This window comes from Peromyscus californicus, unplaced genomic scaffold (assembly GCF_007827085.1).
Source record: "Peromyscus californicus insignis strain IS unplaced genomic scaffold, ASM782708v3 Scaffold_8__1_contigs__length_139910024, whole genome shotgun sequence".
Classification (NCBI taxonomy): domain Eukaryota; kingdom Metazoa; phylum Chordata; class Mammalia; order Rodentia; family Cricetidae; genus Peromyscus; species Peromyscus californicus.
This window is the reverse complement of record NW_026294606.1, coordinates 96,417,010-96,442,144: the sequence shown is the minus strand read 5'-3', so window position 1 is coordinate 96,442,144 and position 25,135 is coordinate 96,417,010. Positions and strand designations below refer to the sequence as shown.

The 25,135-nt window shown below is 44.9% G+C and overlaps 1 protein-coding gene across 1 annotated transcript in view; it reads left to right on the top strand.

The window, feature by feature from the left end:
• The first annotated feature begins 6,458 nt into the window (after positions 1–6,458).
• Wwox (WW domain containing oxidoreductase) overlaps positions 6,459–25,135 on the top strand; it is a 286,448-nt gene continuing 267,771 nt past the window's right edge. The window contains exons 1-4 of the mRNA XM_052729315.1: positions 6,459–6,781; positions 11,499–11,563; positions 12,443–12,500; positions 15,363–15,541. Coding sequence (XP_052585275.1) covers positions 6,675–6,781; positions 11,499–11,563; positions 12,443–12,500; positions 15,363–15,541 — 409 coding nt within the window. The 5' untranslated portion in view covers positions 6,459–6,674. The remainder of the gene's footprint in view (positions 6,782–11,498; positions 11,564–12,442; positions 12,501–15,362; positions 15,542–25,135) is intronic.

Sequence of the window (25,135 nt, the reverse complement as noted above, 5' to 3'; positions counted from 1 at the left end):
GAGCCAGAAATGATAAGGAAATAGAAGAAGGAATAAACAAAGTGCGCTGTGAAGCTAAAACTGTAAGTGACCAAGTCTGGCATTCCCTAACTGTGGTGGTTTGAATGAGAATGTTCTCCCCAAGGCTCATATGTTTGAATACTTGGTCCCTAGTTGGTTGAAGTGTTTAAGAAGAATTAGGAGGTGTGGCCTTCTTGGGAGAGGTGTGTCACAGGGTCGGCTTTGAGGCTTTAAAAGGTTCCTACTATCCCTATATGCTCCCTGCCTCCTACTTGTGAATCCAGATGTGAGCTCTCAACTGCTGCTCCAACTGCCTACCACTATGCCTTTGCTCCACCATCATAGACTCTTAACTCTCTGAAACCATAAACCCAGTTAAACTCTGTCTTTTATAAGTTGCTCTACCAGGCTTTTTCGTTTAGGGCCTCCACCCAGCTCCCAAATCATGATACAGAGACTTAATATTAATTATGAATACTCAGCCTAGCTTAGGCTCATTTCTTGCTAGCTCTTATAATGTAATCTGTTTCTCTTTATCTACTTTTTGCCTTGGGACTTTTTAATCTTTCTTTCTGTATGCTTTACTCTGGGTCTACTGCCTGGCTGTTACCTGGCTGGCCCCAGGCATATCCTTCTCTTTCTCTCATGTTCTTGATCTCCTCTTCTTCTCTTGAGCCTGGATTTCTCCTCCTATTTATTCTTTCTGCATCCCAGCCCCACCTATCCATCTTCTACCTAGTTATTGGCCTTTTACCTTTTTATTAGACCAATCAGGTGCCTTAGTCGGGCAAGGTGAAGCAGCAATACATCTTTTCATAATTAAACAAATGCAGTATAAACAAATGTAACACATCTTTACACCATTAACAAAAGCAGCAGAAACAAATGTAACACACTTTTACACAGTGTGGTGGTTTGAAAGAAAATGACCCCCAAAGGAGTGGCACTATTAGGAGGTGTGGCTTTGTTGGAAAGAGTGTATCACTGTGGGGGCAGGCTTTGAGGTCTCTTTTCTCAAGCTTCTCTTAGTATGACTACAGTTGACTTCCTCTTGCCTGTAAGATGTAGGATTCTGAGCTCCAGTACCACATCTTCCTCTATGGCGCCATGTTTACCCTCATAATGAACTTGGCAGCTTGGACCATATGGTTCTGAATTTAGAGTTAAGGATAGAGGAATGGAGTTATGGAATAAAGCCACTGAGGCCAGGCATGTGTCAGAGTTGTCCCTGAATGGAGGCTTAGTAGAGAGGTCATTGCATGAACCCTGAAGTTAAAGCTTGGATTGCCTTGGAGGACCCAAGATGTTAGAGATGCCATAGTTGTGGGATACCTGCTTAGGAGAGCTGCTAACAGAGAATAGAACCAACCCAAGAGAAAGAAGTGTGTGCTGCCAACAAACCTGAAAGGAGTTGGGGACCTGAAGAGTGTGTTGACATTAGACATGAAGATGTATAGTTTGGAGTTTGCTCAGCTGGTTTTTGGTCTTGTTTTGATCCAGTGTTTCTTCTCTATGCTCCTTTCCCTGTGTTTTAGAATGGTAATGTATATCCTGTGCCATTATATATTGGAAGTATGTGATATGTATGTTTGATTTTGATTTTATAGGGGATTACAGTTAGGAGATTGCGTGGCTCTTAGAAGAGACTTTGAACTTAGGACTTACAAACATTGTTGAGACTGTGATAGACCATGGGACCTTTGAAGTTGCACTGAACGCATTTTGCATTATCATATGGCTATAAGCCTTTGGGGGCTAGGGAGTGGAATGTGGTGATTTGAAAGAAAATGGCTCTCAAAGGGAGTGGCACTATTAGGAGGTATGGCTTTGTTGGAGGAAGTGTGTCACTGTGGGGGTGGGCCTTGATGTCTCTTTTGCTCAAGCTTCCCTCAGTGTGACAGTCAGTTGACTTCCTGTTGCCTGCAAGGTGTAAGACTCTGAGCTCCAGCACCACATCTACCTGTGCGCCATGTTCTCCGTCATGATGATAATGGACTGAACCTCTGAAACTGTAAGCAAGCTACCCCAATTAAATTTTTTCTTTATAAGAGTTGCCATGGTCATGGTGTCTCTTCACAGCAATAAAACCCAAACTAAGACACACAGTTAAAGTAATATTCCACAGCATAAACAAATGTAACACATCTTTACATAAATATTCCACAAAATGTTGCCTTGGTCATGGTGTTTTATCACAACAGTAGAAAAAGAACTAATACACTAAACATTAAACATCCCCTTTACCCACAAAGCCATTTTTGATTGTCATAACTGGGAGGGGGGATTGTGGTGGTATTGTGTTCCCCAAAATATTGTGTACCCTAATAAACTTATCTGGGGTCAGAGACAGAATAGCCACAATATTAAACATAGAGGATAGGCAGTGGTAGCACAAGCCTTTAATCCTAGCATTCTAGAGGCAGAAATCCATCTGGGATCTCTGTGAGTTCAAGGCCACATTGGAAACAACCAAGCATGGTGACACATGCCTTTAATCCCAGGGAGTGAGCCTTTAATTCCAGGGAGTGATGGTAGAAGGCAGAAAGATATATAAGGCATGAGAACCAGGAACTAGAAGCATTTTTGGCCTGGTTAAGCATTCAGGCTTTTGAGCAGCAGTTCAGCTGAGACCCATTCTGGATGAGGACTCAGAGGCCTCCAGTCTGAGGAAACAAGACCAGCTGAGGATCCAGCAAGGTGAGGTAGCTGTGGCTTGTTCTGGTTCTCTGGTCTTCCAGTTCACCCCAATACCTGGCTCAGGTTTGATTTTATTAATAAGACTCTAAGATTCATGCTACAGGGGATGCTATTGGAAGCATCTCACAATGCATAGGATAGCCCCACTATGATTTGCCCCAAATGTCAGTAGTGCTGAGGTTGAGATATCCTAGTGCCAGTGACAGAAGAACCTTGGAGAGGATTATTAATGTGGTAGGACAGCAGAATCTTCCAGAAGTTTCAAATTCTACCATGGTGTCTTAGTTAGGGTTTTATTGCTGCGAAGAGGCACCATGACCACAGCAACTCTTATAAAGAAAACATTTAGTTGGGGTGGCTTACTTACAGTTTTAGATGTTCAGTCCATAATCATCATGATGGGGAGAAAGGTGGTGTGCAGGCAGGTGTGGTGCTGGAGCAACTGAAAGTCCTACAAGTCTTGCACGTAACAGGAAGTGAACTAACTGTAACACTGAGCAAAGCTTAAGCAAAGGACCTGAGAGCCCATCCCCACAGTGACACACTTCCTCCAACAAGACCATACCCATTCCAACAAAGTCACACCTCCTCATAGTGCCACTCCCTATGAGATTATGGGGGCCAATTATATTCAAACTGCCACACATGGGAACCAATAGCTTGAAGGTGTATTATGTATTAGCTACTTCACACCAGCATGAAGAAATCCCTGACAGAAACAACTTAATGGATGAAATTTGCTTATAGTTTCAGAGGATTTGGCAGACGAAGGCTGGGAAGGCACAATGGGGCAGATCACTTCTCATCATAATGAGCGTGCTAGTTTGCTTGCTGTTGCTGTAACAAATACCACGACCAAAAGCAACGTTGGTAGGACAGTTTTATTTGTCTTACACTTCCAGGTCACAGTCCATCATTGAAAAGAGTTGGGGCGAGAGCTGAAGGAACTGAAACAGAAACCATGGAAGAACACTGCTCACTGCCTCACTTGGAGCTACCAGTTTTGCACAGTCCAGGACCACCTAACCAAGGAATAGCTGCCCCTCTATTGGGCTAGACCCTTCCCCATCAATAAATAATTAGGACAATTCCCCACAGACTCGTCCATCGGCTAATCACATCTGGGCTCTTGCCAGGTGACATTTGGTTGTGTAAAGCTGACAATAAAAACTAACTAGAAGAGCAAGGCAGGAAGTCGGGTTGGCGGCAGGGGATGAAGAGGAGAGCATAATACTCCTACTAGACCTTGCCTGCCAAGCAACCCATCTCCTCCTGCTATTCACCACCTCCCAACGTTTTCAGAAACTTCCAAAATGGTACCACCAACTGCTGTGGGATGTCCTGCATGCTGTAAAAATATGTTGCTATGATTGACTGATAAATGAAATGCTGATTGGCCAGTAGCCAGGCAGGAAGTATAGGCGGGACTAGCAGAGAGGAGAATTGGGGGAACAGGAAGGCGGAGGGAGGAGATGCCAGCCTGCCGTTCAGGGAGCAGCATGTAAAGGCAGCAGGTAAAGCCACGGAACACGTGGTGACATATAGATTAACAGAAATGGATTAATTTAAGATAGAAGAACTAGATAACAAGAAGCCTGCCACGGCCATGCAGTTTGTAAGCAATATAAATCTCTGTGTGTTTACTCAGTTGGGTCTGAGCAGCTGTGGGACTGGTGGGTGAGAGATTTATCCTGACCGTGGGCCAGGCAGGACTGGAGAAAACTTCAGCTACAACCAACTGGAAAACAAGCATTCAAATCATGAGCCTGTTAGGGACACTTCAGAATCAAACTGCAGCAGAAGGACACTATACATTATTAATATCTACGGCTTGATATCATGTCATTGAAAGCAGGTGACAGGAAAGGCTCTGTCTGTATAGAGCAATCCAAGGTCAACTTGAGCCCTCATACTTTGAGTAGAGGCCACAGGTCACCGGAGAAACCAAGACTCTTCATTTGGACCGTATTCATTTTCTCTGCACAATCAATGGACTTTATGATCTCACTTCCTATTCATATCAGAGGAGTCAGTAGGCTAAGGTGAGAGATGAACGGGTAAGCAGAGGTGCTGTAGATTAAAAATAGCAGATACACATGCACAGACATTTGAAAAAGGCCATGCTCTCATAGGAATCAAATGAGAGAGCAGTGATATTACAACTAAGTGGTTGGGGTGAGGAGATGGCTCAGTGGTTCAAGCCCTTGCCATTCGAGCGTGAGGACCAAGTTGGATTTTCAGAAACCACAGAAATTCAGGGTGGGTGTGGTGTCTTTCTGTAATTCCAGGGCTGAAGAGGCTGAGACAGGGATCCCTAGAGCAAGTTGGCTAGCAGACAACTGAGACACTCCTTCAATGAATAAGCCTTTGAAGAATTTACTCTTCTTATCAACCCCAGGGCTCCTCAAACATGTGCACACGTGTGTTCACATACACATGCATACTACACGCATACACATGTGAAGTAAAAAAAACCCTAAATGTTGTTTTCATTAAGTTAACTTTTCATTTCATTATGTTCAGGGAAGTGTGTCTGCCCCTAAGGAGTATGGAGAGGGAGGAGCTATCCCACAGCAATGATCATTTTCAGGACTAGAAGACAAAAGCAACCCTGTCAGTATCCCCAACCTACCCATAAAACACGCAGTCTTTTGATGGAGGCATGCATTGTCTCAATGTGGGCCAGAAGTGTTCTCTGTAACACAGGGTTGGGAAACAAGTTATCAGTAGGGTGTGTTTTGGAAACTTCCTTCAAGCTGAAGGGTAAGCTGCAGGTTGTGGATATAGGACTCATAGACAGGATTCTTGTCAAGTGCTTTAAGAGTCTACTTTGTGAGTTTGTAATTAGGTGGTGCCTGTGAACAGGAGAACCACATTATGGCTGGAAGACCGTTCTCTCTAATGGAAAATCTGGAGGAATGAGAGTTTTTACTTTTTGTATCTTTGAAGATATTTTCCCACTTTATATGGCCTAGGCTGGCCTCAAACTCATGATAATCCTTCTGTTTTAGCCTCCCAAATTTTGGGATTACACTCATGAGCCACTGTACCTGTTTAGACCTTGTATTTCTAAGTTCTCCACAGTATAGGCAGTTTTTAAATGTCGTGTTTACATGCACAACAAAGCTTGTGAATGGAGAAACCCTGCACAGTATCAAGTTGGGACATTTACTCTCACAGGTGTATCCAACCTGAGGCTCATGCCAGCATGTGGCCCAGGATAATAATAAATACGGCCTGGCCTACACAGCGAGTTCCAGGACAGCCAAGGCTACGCTGAGAAACTCTGTCTCGAAAAACAAAAACAAAAGCAATAATAATAATAAATATGGCCCAACACAAAAATTGCAAACTTCAATTATTGTAAAATTTTCTTTTCTTTTTCCTATTTGGAATTCGATTGAGCGATTCTCCAGCGTAAACTTTGTATATGACAAGGTCACACAGTATCGCGTCGCAATGTCAAAAGGTTGAGCATTCACACCTGCAAGGGAAGAGACTGGAACCCAGGACAACCGCATCAGAATCCTTTCTTTTTTTGCTGTATTTTATAGTCCTGTTGAGTCTGGACTACATTTCCCAGGATACCCCATTGCTGGGACTCATTCAGGATTGGGTATAACGATGAGGAAGTGATTTCGGGTCGCCCAGCAACGGGCGGAGTCCTGCACCGTGACTGGGTGAGCACGCCCCTTCCAGGAGGGTGAAGAAGCTTAATCCAGTTTCTGAGCCGTTCCTGTCTTTCCTTCCAGCCGGACGGCCAGGTTGGTCTCTTCCGCGCTTCCACCGCCTCTCCTCTCAGGCTCCGCCCCCTTTCCCGCCAGTCGCCGCGAAAGCAGGAAACTGGATTGCAGCTGCGGATCGGCTAGGCGATCAGTGCGCAGGCGCGAGCGGTCCCGGGGGCCCCTGACGCGCGCGGCGCGGTTGAAGGCTGAGTGAGTTGCTGAGGAGACCCGGCGACTACTTCTGTCTCCACCATGGCAGCTCTCCGTTACGCGGGCCTGGATGACACGGACAGCGAGGATGAGCTGCCTCCGGGCTGGGAGGAGAGAACCACCAAGGACGGCTGGGTGTACTACGCCAAGTAAGCGGCCTGGAGCGGCGCTCCCGGGACCCGTGTCCTGCGAGGCCTGGACCCTGCGCGGCCAGCCCGGCGGGCATGCGCATCCAGATGACCAGCCACCTGTCCCAGGTCCCCCACCGTTGTGGGCTCAGGGTCAAGACCGAGTCACCGGGCCGCCTGCAGCACGCCCCCTGCTGCTCACTAGGTGGCACTGCACTATGCGGTGATGGCTCGTAGGTCTTAACTCTCCTCAAGAGGAAATGGAGCAAACTTCAATGCCCAGCTCCCGCCAAGGGCACCTGGGTTGGAGGCCCAGCAGTCTGTAATTTTGAACAGAGGTCCTGGATGGCTCACAGTGGTCTCCCAGGGAAGTTTTGGAAACCATAGCAGAGCTTTTCTCCGTTACTAACCGTGACCTTGGGCCACTGAAAGCCCTGCCTGATAGTCTGTTTTCCCCATCCGTAAAATGAGTTTTGACACAAGAATGAATCCAGTGCTGTGCATAAGGCACTCTGTGGAGACGCTGGTGGGTTGTAGCTCTCCCGCCCAGGCCGGCATTAGTTGGACTGTATCTATGGCAAAGATGCTTAGGCCTGATGTTAGGATTACCTGTGTGGTCTCTCCCTCCTTCCCCTCCCCTCCCTTGTTCTGAGACAGGGCCTCTCTATATAAACCTGGCTGGCCTGGAGCTAGCTTAACAAACCAGGCTGGCCTCGAACTTTCACAGATCCACCTGCCTTTACAGGGTCTCACTGTGTGTTGGCCTGGGTGACCCCACCCCCAGTATCTGGGTATACACCGAGTTTTCATGGAGAACCTACTGCAGCTGACTCTGTAGTTGGGGGAATCTGCCCTTTTTAACAAAATTAAAATATGTAATGCACAAAATGATGGGTTTTGATACAGTTAGGGGTCTTGATCGGGTTCGTTTTCTCTCCCAGTTAAAGAATTAAAAGGCAGGAAGAATCTCCAATACCTCAAACAGCAGTAGGCAGAATCAACAGTTGAAAGGCATTTACTGGGGGGTCGGAGGAAACACAGTCACACGGCAGACACACACAGAGAAAAAGACCCTCTGCCAAGCAGAGAGGGGTACTCTGGAAGCCAAAACATCCAGTCTCTTTTTGAGGGCTTTTTTTTTTTTTTAAAGTCTTTGAAGAGTTTTCCTCCCCTAATATAAGAGTTGGTCAGTTTGAAGAAAGGTAAGATGGTTGATTGGCCCCCAACTGTTGGGTAACATGCCCTGATTTGGCCTTGAACTTGTTGAGCATTAGCAGGGGCCTAAGGCAAGGGAGGGTGAGGAAGAAGCTGGCCTTTAGTTACCTAGCCATGCCCCCTCTCCCTATCTGCCTGCCTACCAAGGAGTCTGTCTACCCCCTAGTCCCTAACTTTCATGATGTCCTTTGTCATATGTGTATGGGGTACTTTCATAGTATTCAGTGTCCCATTACTCTTCCTTCCCGCCCCCACTTTCTTCCTCTTCTCAAATACTTTCCCCCTCTACTTTCTTATGTGTTTACAAGGTACTTTTTAAATAGGGTCTCATGTAGTCCAGGCTTAACTTGATATGTGGCTGAGGTTGAGCTCCTGATTCCCCTGTCTCCACTTCCTAAGGGCTAGCTGGGGTCCACAAGTATGCAGGAGCACACCTAGCTTTATGTTTTTAAAAACTAGGAGAACCAATCTTTTTACACATGAGTGTATTATCACTTGGCTTTCTGAAAACAAATTGTTGTAATTACACCTGTAATTTGTGTTTTTAGTTTTTAATATTTAATGTTTTTTAAATGTAGACCACACTGGCTTCAAACTCACAGAGGTCCTCTAGCCTCTGGGATTAGTGGTGTATGCTACAGTTTTGTTTGTCCAGTAGTGTTTCTTGTAGCCCATGCTTGCCTAGAATTCTTTATGTAGCCAGGGATGACATTGAATTCCGATCCTCTTGCCTCCTGCCTCCACCTTCCAGGTAGGAATCACATGCTTGCTCCACCCCTACCTGGTTCAAGAAAAATTTAAAAGATAACTTTTCTGACTCATTATCAAATTAGGACTTAGTTTGTGCCCTGGAGTCTCTCCATTGATAGGTTGTAAACTCCCCATGAGATTTTCAGCTGCACAAGGGTATGAGTCACTGCTGCCCCTGCTGGCCAGGTAGAAAGAAATGGGAACCAGAAAAGCTCTGGAGGATTCATTCCTTGAAGGGTGTAGAGCCCTGAAGTGAAGAGCCAGGCCCCTTGGTGGGCACTGGTGATGTCCAGCTAAGTGAGGTGCAGCTGTCAACCTAAGGAGCTCCACAAGACCAGGCAGATGATTTGTAATTAGATGGTTCGAGTGCGTTTTTGTCTGTCCAGCAGGAGGCGTGTGTGAGTAGGTGAGGGAGGCTGCCTAGGAGAGCTGTCACTTGGCTTGTGTCTCAGAGCACAAGTAAAAGATGGGTTCCTGTGGCAGGAAGTCGGGCCAGTGGAGGGGACAGTGGAAGGAGGGACCGCAGGCAGGCCTCTGTCTGTGGTGCAAGGTTGTAAAGTCTGACACTGTCGAGGAAGGAATCAGTTTGCAGAGGCCCTTCTGTGCTTTTCTGCGGACCTGAGACTCTGTTGTCAGACTCTGGAGCCCACTGATGATCTGGAGCCGGGGAGTGACACCTAGTTTGTGTCTTTAGAGAAGTGAGTGGATTGTATGAGCAGGAGGTTCAGGGTGTAGGCATGCCAGTGATCCTGCATTTGCTGCTCCTACCTGGACCTCTGTGTGCAGAGTCTCTGCCCTCGAGACCTTTCTAGTCTGTGCTGTTCCAGCCACCTGTACCTATCACTGTTTTTACTCCTTAGCATCTCAAATAGGCATCTTGTCAGTTGGTGATAAAGTAATACAGTTACTCTCTTGTTGAGAGGAAATGAAGCTTAACCTTCGAATGCCTCCTTCAGTGTCCTGCTGTTTCCCTGATGAGAGGGTCTTTGTCACTGGTGACAGGTGGTTCTAGCTTTTGATCCATGCCCTATACGAGAATGATCTATTAGAGCTGTACTTTAGGTTTTGAATGAATTTATTAAATGTGAAACGAGCCAAAGTAGAAGAATAAATACCAAGTAGCAGATAGATAGAAGCCACAGATAGCAAATACTATTTGGTGGAGTACTCACAGGGCCCATCAGAAACAGACTGGAGGAGCCCAACTGAGAGAGAAGTCAAGTCACAGCTTTAAGTCAGGTGTGTACAAAATCAGCAGACATCTGGGAGCTCTGTGGAGAGGTAATGCTGGTGTTCCCATCGCCCGGTACATGCTCTTCGTGGACAAGCTTCCCCTTACCCACAGACATTTTTCTATTGTGGGATAAACAGTAGCTGAGGGAAGGCACTTTGGAATCTCCTCGCTGTGTTCAAGGACAGGATGTTTCTTTAATACCCTTAGCTGTCTGCTGTTTCCTTTCTTCCTGTCACAGACTAGGGAGCCCATCAGTCTCTTGGGGGCTTTTGGAGGACACTTGAAAGAAGCACACAAGAGCCTGGGAGCCTCCTTGATACCAGAGTCTGCTCTCAGTGAGCTTGGACAGCACATGACAGCTTACCAATAGAATGTATTACAGCTCACCATTTTATTGTAATGGTTGCTCCGTTAGACATTTGGACAGTGTCCTCAACAGCCCCATTCTGCAGATGACAGGAAGTGATGGCTGAGAGCTGGAGTGAGTGGACTAGTGGTGCATAAGGACTGTCTTGTCAGATCTAGTGTTTGTAAATCCACGGTCATCTTGTCATAGGCAGATGACCTATGCTGCTGTCTTACTGCGTTCTTAATGTCCTTTTGGGTGTGCTCAGGACCCAGTGATTAATGAGACACTGAAGTTACACCTGGGGATAGAATACACATCTAAAACTATTTGTGTGTGTGTGTGTGTGTGTGTGTGTGTGTGTGTGTGTGTGTGTAATGGTGTATGCATGCCATGGTGTGTTGGTGGAGGTCAGAAGACAACATTCAGTAGCTCATTCTCTATGTCTGCTGTTGGATCCAGGCAGCAAATTTGTGTCAGGATTGCATGGTAAGCACTTTCACCTCTTGAACCATTTTGCCAGCTCAGAATGTACATTTTTAAAGTCACTTCTGTAATTTTAGTACTTAGGAAGTAGAGACAGTAGAATTAAGTGTTTAATGTCATCCATGGCTACATAGTGAGTTTAGGCCAGCCCAGGCTGCACAAAACCTTGGCTCCAAAAAAACAGAAACAACAACTAAACTAAACAGCAACAAAACCAACAAAGCAAAAAAAGAACAAGGAAAATAAACATCTAAAAAAGATTAACATTAACAATGCTGTATTTAAGCTACGTTTAATATATAAATATGAGCATTATAAACCAGACACTGAAGTTTGTCAGCATATTCTTAAATGAAGGGAAAAGAAATACAAAATGTCTGTCTAGAACTCTGTGATTCACAGAGCATTGTAAAGTTGACTCCTAGCTGGGACCTAGTCCCTCCTTGCTCTCCTCCCACTGCTTTCCCTACTTGGCCTGCAAAATTCCTTCAGGATTGATTCTAGCCCCCAACCTGGGGGCTTTGACCTGATGTAACCAGGAAAGTTTCAACTGGTGAGTATGTCTTTCTGAGCCTGTTCTTACTACTCCAGATCTATCTGGGAGAGACAAGTTCAGTACAGTGATTACTGTATTACTGTATTGTATTTAGTACTGTATTACTGTATTTAGCCAGGTTAACTTACTTTATTGTGGGTCTCTGTTACAGCCACACGGAGGAAAAGACCCAGTGGGAACATCCGAAAACCGGCAAAAGAAAACGAGTTGCAGGAGGTCTGTATGGCAGAAGCCCAGAATCCTGAGTCTGAAACATTGATTAGCTGGGGAAGATGTCACAGTGGTGAGGTAGCAGTTGACCCTATCTTCCTGGGAAGGCTGTCTGGTGGGAACAAGGAACAAGACTCTCAGTGTGAGAGTCTACTGGGATTTGGCAGAAGAGGAGATAAGACGTTGAGATGGACATCAGGATGCCTTCTGCCTTATGGCCGTAAACAAAGGGTTATTGAAACAGTTGTGGCCTTTGACTTGTTGCGTTTCTCTGTAGTTGCACCATGTGGGTAATCGCTTTTGGTGTAGGCTGTGGGAGGCAGATGGCAGTGCTTTACAGAAACCTACAGAGAAAACTGTGACTTCTAGGTGTTTCTGAACAAGTACATAATCCATGGAATAGAAATATTGAATAAAGACAAAAGGTGTTGAAGCTCCTTGGCCTCAGTGGGTTTAGGATCTAGTTGAAGACAGATGAGCCGGTACATGAGAATGATGGATGGCTCTATAACATGGTGCAAGGCAGCCCGAGTCAGCACTCCACTGGTCAGTGTCTGGTGTACTTTCAGACATGGTAGTGGGCTTCAGGAATTCAAGTTCATAGGAGCATCTGCTAAGGCTCGAAGTAAAAGGAGGAGCTGAGTGAACATTTAAGAGTGATCAAGAGAGTAACAGGATTTTGGTTAAATCAGGAAGCAGAAATGTGGATTCCAGAAGGGATACTGGGCCTTCTGTGGCTGCCACCCTTGAATCTTGTGACCAGGGGAAGCTTTTCCAGAGGGTTTAGGAGATGGGATAAGAGGGATGACACTTCTTCCTTACCTTGGGGTGTGGCTTGGTTTCATTCCACTACATGTACAGCTGTCAATATTTCTTGTGTTTCAGATTTGCCATATGGATGGGAACAAGAGACTGATGAGAATGGACAAGTGTTTTTTGTTGAGTAAGTGTCTGTGTAGAAACATGGCCAGGATAGCCTTTAAGATGAATTTTTAATTATAATTTCCTATATTGACTGTAGGAAAATATGAAGTCATATTTACCTGTTTTGTCAGCAGGAGTAACCACCTTCTCTGGCTTTCTCATTTTTTTCCCCTCCAGTCTGCAGTTTTCTACCCTTTTCTGTACACTAAGGTTTTGGGGTTAGACCAGACCCCCCCTTCACATTCCAGCCTGCCATATGGATTGTGGTATGGTATTCCCTATGCATACCCTGATAGAACAGCTACAGTTTCTACTGCCGTTCCCTAAGGTTAAACAAAATAGTAACTTTTCAGAGAATGTGATAACATACATGAAATTTTTCTTATGTTTTCACTGTGTTTGATTGAACTACTACTTCCCTCCCTCCCTCCCTCCTTCCTTCCCTCCCTCCCTCCCTCTACTTTCCTCCCTGCCTGCCTTTCTTTCCTTCTTTTTTTTCCTTTTAAGCTGCTTGTCTTTGAGGCTTCCTAAATTTTTACAAAGAATTGATTGATGTGTCTATGTGACTGTATAAGGGCATCAGGTCCATCTACTATCATTCTATAAATTCCTATGAGGTTGGGTCTCTCTCTGAACCTGGAACTTGCTTTTTCTTGGCTCAGGTGGAAGCCAGTAAGCTTCAGCAATCTTGCTATGTCTGCAATCTTTGGAGCTGGGCTTACAGTTGTGCAAACAGGGAATTCCAGGCTTGTTGGATGGGTGCTGAGTTCTAAACTCCAGTCCTCATGATTGGGCGACAAGTGCTGTTAACTACTGTGCCGTCTCTGGAATTGTTTTCAAGTTTGTGTAACGACAGTGACAGTTTGTCTTGGCCTCACCTGTTACTATCCCTGTAGTAATAGTTATAGTAACAGGTTTACCTGAGGTAAATGGTTTGTCAGCAAACCTAATGAACTCCCTCTTTGTATGTCTCCTGCACTGGGAGCAGGTAGGCCAGGGCTTGCTTTGGAGAATGAGCAGTCATTGGCAGCTCCAGCAGGGCAGCTTCCCTGGCAGGTGGGTGGGTGGATAGTCTTTGCTGCCTATTAGATTATAAAGGATTTCCTCTCCCTTGATTTATAAAAATCTTTTCCCTTATCAAAATAGGGATATTATTTTTTGGTTTTGTTTTCCGAATATCCTTTTCCACATTTTTCTTGGAGAACGTGGCTGTAGAAGTTCTTAGCCTCCTGTGTATGCTCCTCCTGTGTATGTTCCTCCTGTGCACACACATGCCTGTGAACCTGTTCTCTGGGGTGCTTTCCTCTTTACTGGCCCAGAGCAGTGGTTCCAAGGTAGGATTCTCCAATTGTTATCTTTGGCAGCTCTTGGGAACTTATTAGATATACACATACACAGACCCTCTATTATCTGAATTTCAAGTTGGGGTGTGTTGGTGGTGGTGGCTGGCAGCCTATGCCCTCCAGGGAATTCTGAAGCATGCTGGTTTGTCTGGCCTACTCTAAAGAGGGGTCAGCTGAACTTGCCTGTGATGGATCAGACATCATGTTTTAGGGTATGGTTCTTGTTTTAATACAAAAGTGATGGCCATTGCTGTGTCCCAGTAAAACTGCAGAAACAGGTGCTGATCTAATGAATGAGCATGGACTTTGGAAGCAAGCTAGAACAAGGCTTCCCTGAGTGGTTATTCTCTAGCCTGCTGCAGGAGTGTGCTGGGATATGCTCAACAAGCAGCTCTTCAGGGAAAAGAAGTATAGATTTGTTTCCATGTGCAAATGCTGTCATCAGTGCCAGGTTGCAGGCTACCAAGGTGGAACCCCCGGGGAGCAGAGTGACAGCACAGCCAGCGCTGCTGACGTCACTGTTGTCAGAAAGGGTCTCACTAAGTTGCTCAGACTGGCCTTGAAATTGCAATCCTGTTAGCTGGGATTACAGGCCTATGCCATGAAGCCCAGACACATTTTACATCATAGTCTTCTATGTGTATCAGGAGGGTTCTTAATAGTTTTAAGTATGTTTACGACTTTTTAAGGTCTTTATTTCAGATCTCAAGAATACACATAATTTTTGTATTATATTTTATATATTTAGAATGTGGGTGTATATGCGTGCATGCATGCACATCATGGCACACACATGGCCATCAGGACAACTTGCAGGAGTTGATTGTTTCCTTCATCATATAGGTTTCAGGGATTGAACTCAGTTATCAGGCTAGGTAGCAGGCACCTTTACTTGCTGAGATATCTTGACAGCCCAAGAATACATTTAAAATGTAAAAATGGTATTAAAAGGAATAATTTAATAATCTATATGTGCCAGTATATTTTAGTGTTGTTTCTGTAAATTCTAGATCAATTCCAAATCAAAAGTAGAGTGCTTATTATAGGTGGCTTGGCCATGGTCTTAAAATGAAAAGCATTGAAACTTTGCTATTTGGCTTGCTTTATAGTTATTAAGACTTCCATCATTTCCACTTTCTCCTTGTGTAGCAGGGTTTTTAGGCCTTTGCACAGGCCAGTGAAATTACTTGGACATGTATTGATGAGAGTGGTTGGCAGATCTTACAGATGAATTTATATACACATGAATTCAGTAGAAACTTAGTCTTCTCAGGAAGCTGTTGTGAGAGCCAAGGGGCCAATTGTATCCTAGTACCTTCATGTAGTTCCGAGAGGCTTCCACAGCTGTGTTCCCAGGCGGGGGTATGGTCTTTCTGGAGGTTAGAAGATAGATCAAATGGGTTCTGGATCTCTCCATGTTTGACAGTAAGCCTTTTGGTACATGAACCATGGCGTGTGACTGAAGTATTAGAGTATCTTGTATTTGGAGCTGCTGGTCCTTGCTGTATAGAGATCAATGCCCTCCCTGTTCTTTGCAGCCACATAAATAAAAGAACTACCTACTTGGACCCAAGATTGGCATTTACTGTGGAAGATAATCCAACAAAGCCAACCACCAGACAGAGATATGATGGTAGCACCACCGCCATGGAGATCCTGCAGGGCCGGGACTTCACAGGAAAGGTGGTCCTGGTTACCGGAGCGAATTCAGGAATAGGTAAGTTACTTACTGTCATCTTATTTTACTTATTTCTTTTTTTGTGAGTGCTGTGGTGAATTCTACTTAAATACAGCTAGTGAAACTTTGGTAGTGAATCTCCAGTTTAAAGATGGTCTCATGGCCTTTTCAGCTGTTGTTTCATTAGAATTGCAGCCTCTTTCAATCCCAGGGTTACAGTGGGAGGCTGTGTAGGGCCTGACCTTGAAGTTGCTCAAAGCTGAGAAGTCAGCAAAAGGCTGTGGCTATTTTGGTATTCAGGGGCTGGAGACAACAGGCTCTGGCTAAGAGTTTTTGACCCGGTCTGTGTGGTGCATGGATGTATTCCAATTACCTGGGTTATTCAAACCAAAATTGATTGGTAATGGGATACTGGACAACAGCAGATTGTGACTTTGGATCCAAGGGTACTGCAGGTTTCCACTGGTCATTGAGCCTATCATTTTCTTCTGGTAACCGTATCTTATTTCTTCATAAAACTGGAGAATTCGTCCTTGTCCTCACCTCTGCAGCAACCCTCCTAATTGCTGCTCTTTAACCACAGTGGCTGTGGTGAGGTCAGTGGGCACTTGTGCCATCCTGAGGGATGGAGATTTATTTTGTTTTGGTCCATTGACATCTGACATTAGCATCTGAATTGCTTTGAGATAGAATATGCATCTTCAGATTAAAGAATAGAATTGCATCCAGATGTCCTCTGGCTTGTCCTCTGTCAGGTTTTTCTCTGTCCATCTGTCTGTCTATCATGGTGCCCCCTCATGACCTCTCTCATGACCTTTTCTCTATCTTTCCTGATTTTGAAGTCCCCAGTGTCCTTTTCCAGCAAGCATAGGATGTGAGGTACTGCCTATAGCGGATCAGCCACTGTGCAGTGTGGCAGGCTCTCAGAGCTTGACATTGCCATCCCAGATACGGACAGGGGCTTGACCATACTATGCTAAGGTAAAGGGACAAAGGAAATTTGTCTAAAAAATGGGAAGCGATTTCCTTAAAATCCCCTCCTAAACCTCATCTGAGCTCAGAATACCTTCAGTCGAGCCTTTCAGTCTCTGCCTTCGGTTAAAGTCTGGATAACGGTCATGCTGTCAGTGGAGCTGCAGTGCTAGTAATAATGACTGGCTCCTTGGGATCCCAGAAGCAGTGGGTTGACCACTGTTACAGTTCTGAGTGTAGACCCGGGATACTGTAGAGTAAGTTTTAGAGAAGGATTTGAGGAATTAAGAAAAACCCCTTTGTTTATGTAACGCTCAGCTCACTAGGAATTTAATGAAAAGATCTCATTCCTTTGGTCTTTTAGTTGGACAGTTTTTCTCTCATTTATTCATTTAAAACTTTTTTATTTTATTTTATGTGTATCAGTATTCTGACTGCATGCATGTATGTATGCGTACTACTTTTGGAGTCCTGAAGAGGTTCTTGGATATCCTGGATCTGGAGTTATAGATGGTTGTGAGCTGCCATATTGGTGCTGGGACTTAATCTGGGTTCTCTGCATGAGCAGTTCTTAACCAGGGAGCCAACATTCCAGTCCCCAGGATAGACTTTCTTTAATCAGTGAGGTGTGTGACTGGTTCCTGTCAGGTGCTTGGTCTGATGTTAGCTAGCAGACCTTTGAATCTGACTGTTGTCTTGGCAAAGATTTGCAGCACCGGGTGTTTGGCATTGCCATCTTGGACTCGGACTTGGCTGAGGACAGGATGAGAATCGTGTTTGGGTGATTTCTGATATAGAGAGACATGGAGATGTTGAAGTGTGACGAAGAAACATGTGGACCCAAAGGCTCCCCAAACCCTGGGAGCAAGGGTGGGAGAGCTGCCTCTCGTTGCTCCCACTTCCCTCTGACACTTCCTTCTTGAGCCCACAGTTTACTGTGTGGACACTGCAGGAGGTGTGGCCAGTCATAGGGTGAGGTCAGGATGGATTGTGGGGGATTATAGGGAAGCCAGCAGTTCCCAGCCCCTGCTTTCTCTCAGGGACTGACTTTACCACTGCCTGTCACTCCTTCTCCCTTTCTACTCCAGCAAGCATGAGCCTGTGCTAGTGCTGAAGATTCTGACTCTTCAGTTTTGGAAGAATATATTGCAAATTCCAGGTAATCAAATCTGTGCAGATCCTTCTGCCTCTTCAGCAGGCATGTCTGACTTGAAGAAGCTGGAGGTTGATAGGAACCTGGCTTTTCGTCACAACATAGTTGTGTCCTTCCAGGAAGTTTTGGAGAGTGTTCTTGCCCAGGTAGTCTGTGGCTTCTAGATCCCAGGCTTCCTTCTCCTGAGCTGTGCAACTGCTAAATTGCCCCTCCCCCACACTGCTTCATTTTTGCCTGTTGAGTGTAGAGTGGAGTGGGCATCTGCTCCCAGGATCACTGGTGTTACCTTCTGTGAAAGCTTTGCCAGGGTCGTCAGCATCCTCTTCTTTGGGCCACAGCAGGGTGACTGTTGTGTGTGTCAGCAGTTGAGTCTTTAGCCTGTGAAGCTGAGTGGATTGATTCTGAGCATGGTCCCCCCATGACTGGAAGGACCCCTTGTCTGCTCGTGAGTGCTGTAGCCACAGTGCCTTTTCCATGCTCCCCTCCAGGCACTGCCTCGTCAAGGTGGAGGGAGGAATGTGTCCCCTGACACACTGACCGGGTTCTTCTAGGGCCCTGTCCCCTTTGATGTGAGCTCTGAGCAGACTGGTCTGTCACTGACTTTCTCACACTGGCCGTAAGCAATGCAGAGCTAAATTTTGAATGCCGATACTTGGCATTTTTAAGGCAACTGAAGAACTTCTCAGTTTTATGCAGGGTGAAAAGGCCAGGATGGTTCTGCAGTGTAGGATGATTCAGAGGCAATGCAGAAGTACAAGGGGAGCATGAAAAAAGTTAGTTTTGGAGACTATGTCTTACCATGTGTCCTTGCCTTGAGCTTACTGTATAGGTCAGGCTGGCCTCCAACTCCTGATCTTCCTGCCTCCCATGCCAGGATTACAGATGTGTCCCACCACACCCAGCTCCCAGCCCTTCTCATTACAGTTGTTAGCCAGCTTTACCTGTTAACTGGACTCAGCGGTCTGGATTGGAGTAGGCCAACTGCAGCAGCCCCTGGGTGTAATTTGACCTACCTGGTTTTGTAGGTGTTTTATATTGGAGCACAGCCATGCACATTTAGGATATCACCAGAAGTCGAGTAACTACAGCAGGGATTATGTGGCCCTCAAAGCCTAAAGTATTTACTATGGGGCCTGCACTCAAAGCGTTTGCTCTTCCTGCACTGGGTGGTCTAGCTGAACACAAGGCAGGGTTGCCTGGGCATTCTTATCAGCCACAGTTTAGCTGAAGCTGGGATAATGGGATACCCAGCTGCAGGAAGAGTGGCCAGCACATCTTGAGTAACTGGAAGGGTCGTCTTACCAATATCTACCCACCCACCAGTGTTCTTAGTGAGCTGCAAGGTTAGAATGTTGTCTTCTCAGGAACTAACACTCTTCTCCTCTTGACCTTTGTTTAACCAGCTTTCTGATCCTGAAGACTTTTAGATTGAAAGCTGTAGCTTGTGGACCTCAGAGGAGATCAGCATCTCAGGCTCCAGGGGGAGCCATCCCTTCATCCAGAGCTGCTGCTAGCAGATCAAGAGCCCGGAGCCTGCTTGCTACTCAGTAGACAAGGGAGGAGCTCACTGCCATGTGTGCAGCACAGCTGGGCAGGAGGGGCAGGAGGGGCAGGAGGTTGTGGCTCTTTGGAGTTAGCCGCTGCTGGCTCTGATTCTGTAAAAAAAGAAGGAAATGGCTTCAACACAGTTGACCCCATCTAAGTCCTGAGGGGTCTCAGGAAAGGGCTTGTTTCAGGCTAGGAACTTTCCCACTTTCCTGGGGGATTTCCCTGACTAAACCTGTGTGCCAGCCAATTTGGCTATGTGTGCACAGAGCTGTGTGGAAACTGCTGGCCTTGAACCTGTGGGCTGACTTGCAGTCAGGCAGCACTGGTGGCTCTAAGGGCAGCCACACGTCCCTTGTGTGGGGCAGCGGCTGCACATATTCTGTCAGAGCAGCATTTGAGCTCCAATTGATTGATGCTTCAAATAGATGGATATATTGCCGTTCTGTTTATGGGGGGACAGTCAGACTTCTGCCAAATGCCGTTAGAAACCTGTTATCGGGTATGAGCACATTAGACATCTCCAGTCTGGTGTTCAGGGTACTAATGATGGAATTCTCTTCCTTCAGTCCTCGGCCAGTAGGGGTTCTGAGCCTAATCAGAACGAAAAGTTTCTTTCACCTTCTGGACCTTTATAATGTCAGGCTGCACCATACATGGTTTCCCTCTGAAATAGCCTGGCCTGGCCTTGATTTTTGAGCCAGAGGAGCCATTAACTAAAACAAAGCTAGCTTTTTTTGTAGGAATAATCATAAGCCGTGTGTGTGTGTGTGTGTGTGTGTGTGTGTGTGTGTGTGTATGTATGTGTGTATGTGTGTATGTGTGTGTGTGTATATATATATGGTATGTGTATATGTGTGTGTGTATATATATATAATGTATGTGTATAATATGTGTGTATATATAATGTATGTGTATGTACACATGTTTGTGTCTGTATCTATCTATCTATTTAATATATATATGTGTGTGTATAATATGTGGGTATGTATGTGTATGTATTTTAGGACTGATGCTTTAACTTTCTACTGGTATATATGTCATTGTAATCAGCACCCCAGGGCTTATTGTAGAGATTCACACATGCATACCAAATTCATGCTCTTGGAGATAAAAGAGGTACACACTCAAGCTTTCAATCACTGCCCCCCTCCCCCAATTTGTTCTCTTTAAAGCAAAGTAAACGTGTCAGGCTTTCTTGCCTAGAGCCTCGCAGTGTTCTTACAGTGTAGTGTGCTTATATGTTGGTTTAGAGGATCTTGTCCCTAAATCATGTGCTGATGTTCTGACATGAAGTTAGTGCCACACTTTTATCCTGTGAATCGCCACTGTGATGGATTCCTGCCTGGAGAAATGCTGCCTGCTCTCAGCTGTTTTCCTTTGAGACCATGAAGTGACATCATTCTTTTCTAAGGAACTGCAGGGGATCAGAGTCCAGGCTGGGCTGCCTGAACCTGCCCTTTAGTCCCTTTCTTGAGTAAAGCCCACATCCTTGTGTTTGGGCTTCTGACATCCCCATTGCCTTCCTTTTCAGTTGATGACATAGGAGCTGATGGGGCCATGGGTAACATCTTCCTTTTGGGACCTAGGTGCTCATTAAGCAGAGGGAAGCCCCTAAATCATCGAAGTGACCCCGGGGAATCAATTAAATATATCTGTGACAACTATTTTCCTAAGCTAAAGTGATCTGAAATTATTTCCTCCTGAGAAACTGTTGGCCGTTGTTTTTCTTTGAGATAGTCTCATTACGTAGCCTAGACTGGCCTCTAGTTCAGACAGTTCTCCTGCCTCAGCCTTCTCCACACCTGGCTGGAAACTTGAGATTTTTGACAATGTTGGGAAAGGTCCTTGACTGGCATTATACAACAATTAAAAATTAATACTTCATGAGTCAAACAGCTACTTGACATCTGAATATCCTTGGAAATCATAGTACTTGGGAAGCTTACTACCCAAAAAAGGCCAGTTAAAAATGCTGTAGTGCTCACCATGGTGCAGTTTGCTAGCCCTGTGTAAAAAGCTCAGTAGGTACATAGAATGTGTGTATTAGTCATAGGCCCTGACATGCACCCTCTGGCCAGTTTATAATCGTGGCTATGTGTTCACATGCACCCCTCTGGTCAGTGTCAGAAGGAATTTGCCTTCTGAGGCCTTAGTTAATTTCATGTTTTCAAGTATGTTTGGGTTTTCACTTTTTTAATGTCAGCTTAATAAATGAAGTTCATGTTAGCTATGCTTCAATGACAAAGTGGCTCAACTCTTAATTTAAAGAAAATGTTTACAAATCTGACTTCTACATTATTAAGGTGTTATGTCACATGCAGACTTGGAAATGGTCTTACATAAAATCCAATTAAAGTGATTCTATTTTTTCCTGCCTTTTTATGATGGAGTGGCACAGTATGCATTGTAACACAAGGATTGCTGTTTTCTGTAATTAACCTGAAAGCAGCCGTGTTTATCCAGTTTATTCTATATCCCACAAGAGGGCACTGTTGTCCTTCGACATAATTGAACTAACGCGCATCTTCGGTAGTTTTCTTCCTGGCTGCCTGGCTTCGCTTTCGCTTTTGTTAAATAGTGCCTTTTCCTTCCCTAACATATCTTTTAGGACACGTCCATCTCAGTGATAGAGCCCCGGCTGAAGACTGGGACCAGTGTCGCGTTTCTCTTTCTTGGCTTTGTGTTTTTGTTTTGTTTGTATAAAATGCCGAAGATGAAGAGGGCCATTTGACAAAAAGGTCCATTGTATTCAGGGAGCAGCTTGTTCCGCCAAATTACACAAGGACAGTGTTTCTTGGCATTATCAGTTTTGAGTGTGCTGGCCTATCAATTATCTGATTTCTTTTTCTAAGTGGGAATTGTAATATTTAAATATTAATGCTCGTGTTTAAGGTTCATTTAGAATGCCTCAGTGACCTTATTTATTTATTTATTTTTGCCCAGCAGCTTTATCTGGTGTGATATAATGTATTTTAATTAGATTGTTTATGAACGATGCATTCTAGTACTAGAAGAAAACATGTTCATTTGTATTTAGTATCTGTTTCTTAAATAAGAGGTCTTGTAAGCGAGACTGTTGTGAAGCAGGCAGCTAGTGCTCTGCACAGTCTTGGGAGGATTTTGATACTACCATTAAAGTTTGAGTAGCTCATTTGTTGCTACTCTCAGTGTCAACAGATATGTGGCCCAAAAGAAAGGAACTTGGGCTTGGCTTTGTAGACTGTTTGTTTTCAGATTGTAAATGGAGACAGGATAAATATCCTCTGTTATATACTGTTGTGTGTATTGTGTTCCTTCTCAGCAACTTTTCCTTCTCTTTTGAAAATGGGCAGGCCTGAAAACGTGGTGAGTATGCACCTGTACCAGAGCAGAGCTGTTTCACCTGAGTGGAGATGTTCAGTTCGCTCATGCACAGATGTGTTCACTATTTAAGAAATAAATTGTTAAAACTAGATGGCTGTTGGGAATTATTACAGATTTGATAATAAAGGCGCTGCTGACAGGTGTGAACCCTGACTGTCACTGTGTGGTGTAAGGCAGCCCTGTCCTGTGCCTTTTTCAGCTATGTACACTGTCCCTGTATGAGTTCTCATCCTTTTCTAAAATTGCATTTGGGGCACAAGGGCCTCCTGCAAGGATCTCTTAATGTAAGGCACCCATAGGTTTATCCAGAAATACAGTCCAGTGGTTGGAGGTCCCCCTGCCCGAATCATCTCTCTTGATTTAATAAATGAAGCCCCCATAGTGATTTGCCAAACTGAACTCTGGGATATGGAGCAAGTGCTGAGCTGGGTGGCATGGGCTGCTCTGGTGGTTTCTAATCTCTTGGTGTTTGTTTATCAGGCTGTTTTCCTTTCTTTCTGTTTGGATACTTTTATACACTGTATTCAGACAGCTGTCCTTGGAGTCATATTAAAGTTTATTTCCAGAGTCTAAGGAGATCTAGACTGGTGTGTGTCTGTAAGTGATTGTGTGTGTGTGTGTGTGGTGGGGTGGGGTGGTGACTGGAGACCCAGATGGAACATCACTGTCACTGTGTGAGGGCTGATTAGCAAGGTGAGTGGAGCTAGACTTTCTGTTTGAACAGATCTTACAGAAACAAAATTAGTTAGGTAGAGCTTGTGCGGCTGGGGAGAAACCATGATTCTCATTCTTACCTTTAAACTGTACTTAAGGATTTCAGATTAGTGTTTATGCATCACTAGAATATTATCCGAATCGACCCTTTAGATATAAGGACTCTCTGCTTGTCTTTTAAGATTCTTATCTTAGTGCTTGCAGCTGTATCAGAATGGTGTCAGAGTAAGAGAACAGAGAGGTGAGGTCCTTGGATGGGTACAGAATACCTCTGGGTTTCTCGCTGGTGCCCTGTGCACTGTATCTGTCACCTTCCATGGCTGAGAAGTAACTGCACATACCCTGCCAAGCTCATTCACTCTGAACCAGGTCTGGGATCAGTGATCTGAGGGCTGAGGGTGCATCTGTAGGGTGGATTATGGCAGATGCAATTTCTAAACCCCGGGTGGTTCATGGGTGAGGTCATGAGTGCTTGCTTGGGATTCTTCCTGGTGGCCTAGTGTGAGCCATGTGTGGGCATTGAGTTCTGGGGGATAGGAGCTAGCACTCATCAAGCCAGGTGTTAGATAGAATCGCTTCCTATGTCTTCTCCTTTAAGTGATTTAAAAAATTATTTCTATTGTTACATGTATTCCCTGTGGGAAATTTGGAAAATAGAGATTAAACAAAACAACAAAAAGCAACATCAACTCCTTAGCTGGAAGCATACTGTTAGTATTCAGCATCAATGATCCTAGGCACTGGCTTTTCTCTTCCTTGTGATTTTTCTACTGAGCTGTAGATTCTATCTTTCCTTGCCATTAAATATTCCACCTCTTAAATGGTTGCATACTATTCCATTATATGGTTTCAACTATTTCCCCAGTGTGGCACATTTGGGTAGATTCCAGCTTTTTAATAGCCATGGAATGGAGGCAGACATTTTGTAATTAAATGTTTGTACCCATCTGTGACATTCTACAGCCTTATTTTGTGAAAGGAGAATTGCTGAATTGACAGATTTCCTCACTAACTTAATATCTTGATTTGTGACATTGTACACCCTAAACTCTTGTACCAATCTAAATGCCAGTTGTTGCCTTGTGTCCCTGCCAACCTTGGGAAGGAGCATTTTAAAAAAATCAATTAAATCCTCATGCCTCTGATTATACCTAAGATGGAGCAGTTCTTCACGTCTGGCCATTTGTACTTATTCTTTTATGAATTGCATTTTCATTTTGTATGCATGGCTATCAGATACATATTGATTGCTGATTGATTGCTCATTCCATGCAGTATAATTTAATTTTCAAAATGTCCCTTTCTCTTAGAAGTTAATTTATCTCCAAGTGTCCGTTACTTTAAGTACATATTCAATCCTGTGATGAAGAGGCAGTTCATAGAGAAGCCAGCCTTACTCCCCAGCTTGCCTCCATGAAGTCCTCTAGGCAATATGCCTTGCCTGGCACACCAGCTACCACTCACATCCTGGGCACCGAGTGGAAGAGGAACACCCTGAAAACTCAAGTTCACCATTGGCAGGCTCACAGTGGGGCTTGAGGCCAGTAAACAATAGTCAAGAGTGGGTGCTTTTGGGCTTTGCGGTTTTCTCCCTCAGATCTGTTAAAGTTAATAACACTATGCTGGAGCTTTCCTGTACATTTGCTCATGTGATGAGCCTGGCTCCCGTGTAGTGAAATTGTACCAATGCTGAAAATAGCTCTGCTGACAGGCAGGGCGGGCTTGATTGGTGGCGGGTTTCAGCCTGGAGAGGGGCAGACGAAGAGTTCTGACTCTGGAAGCAGGCATGACCTAGTTTTCAAACTGCTCATCGCTTCCTACCTGAGTAGCTCAGGCCAGGTGACTTCTTCTGGCTCGTGAGCCACATGGATAGTTCCATCTTC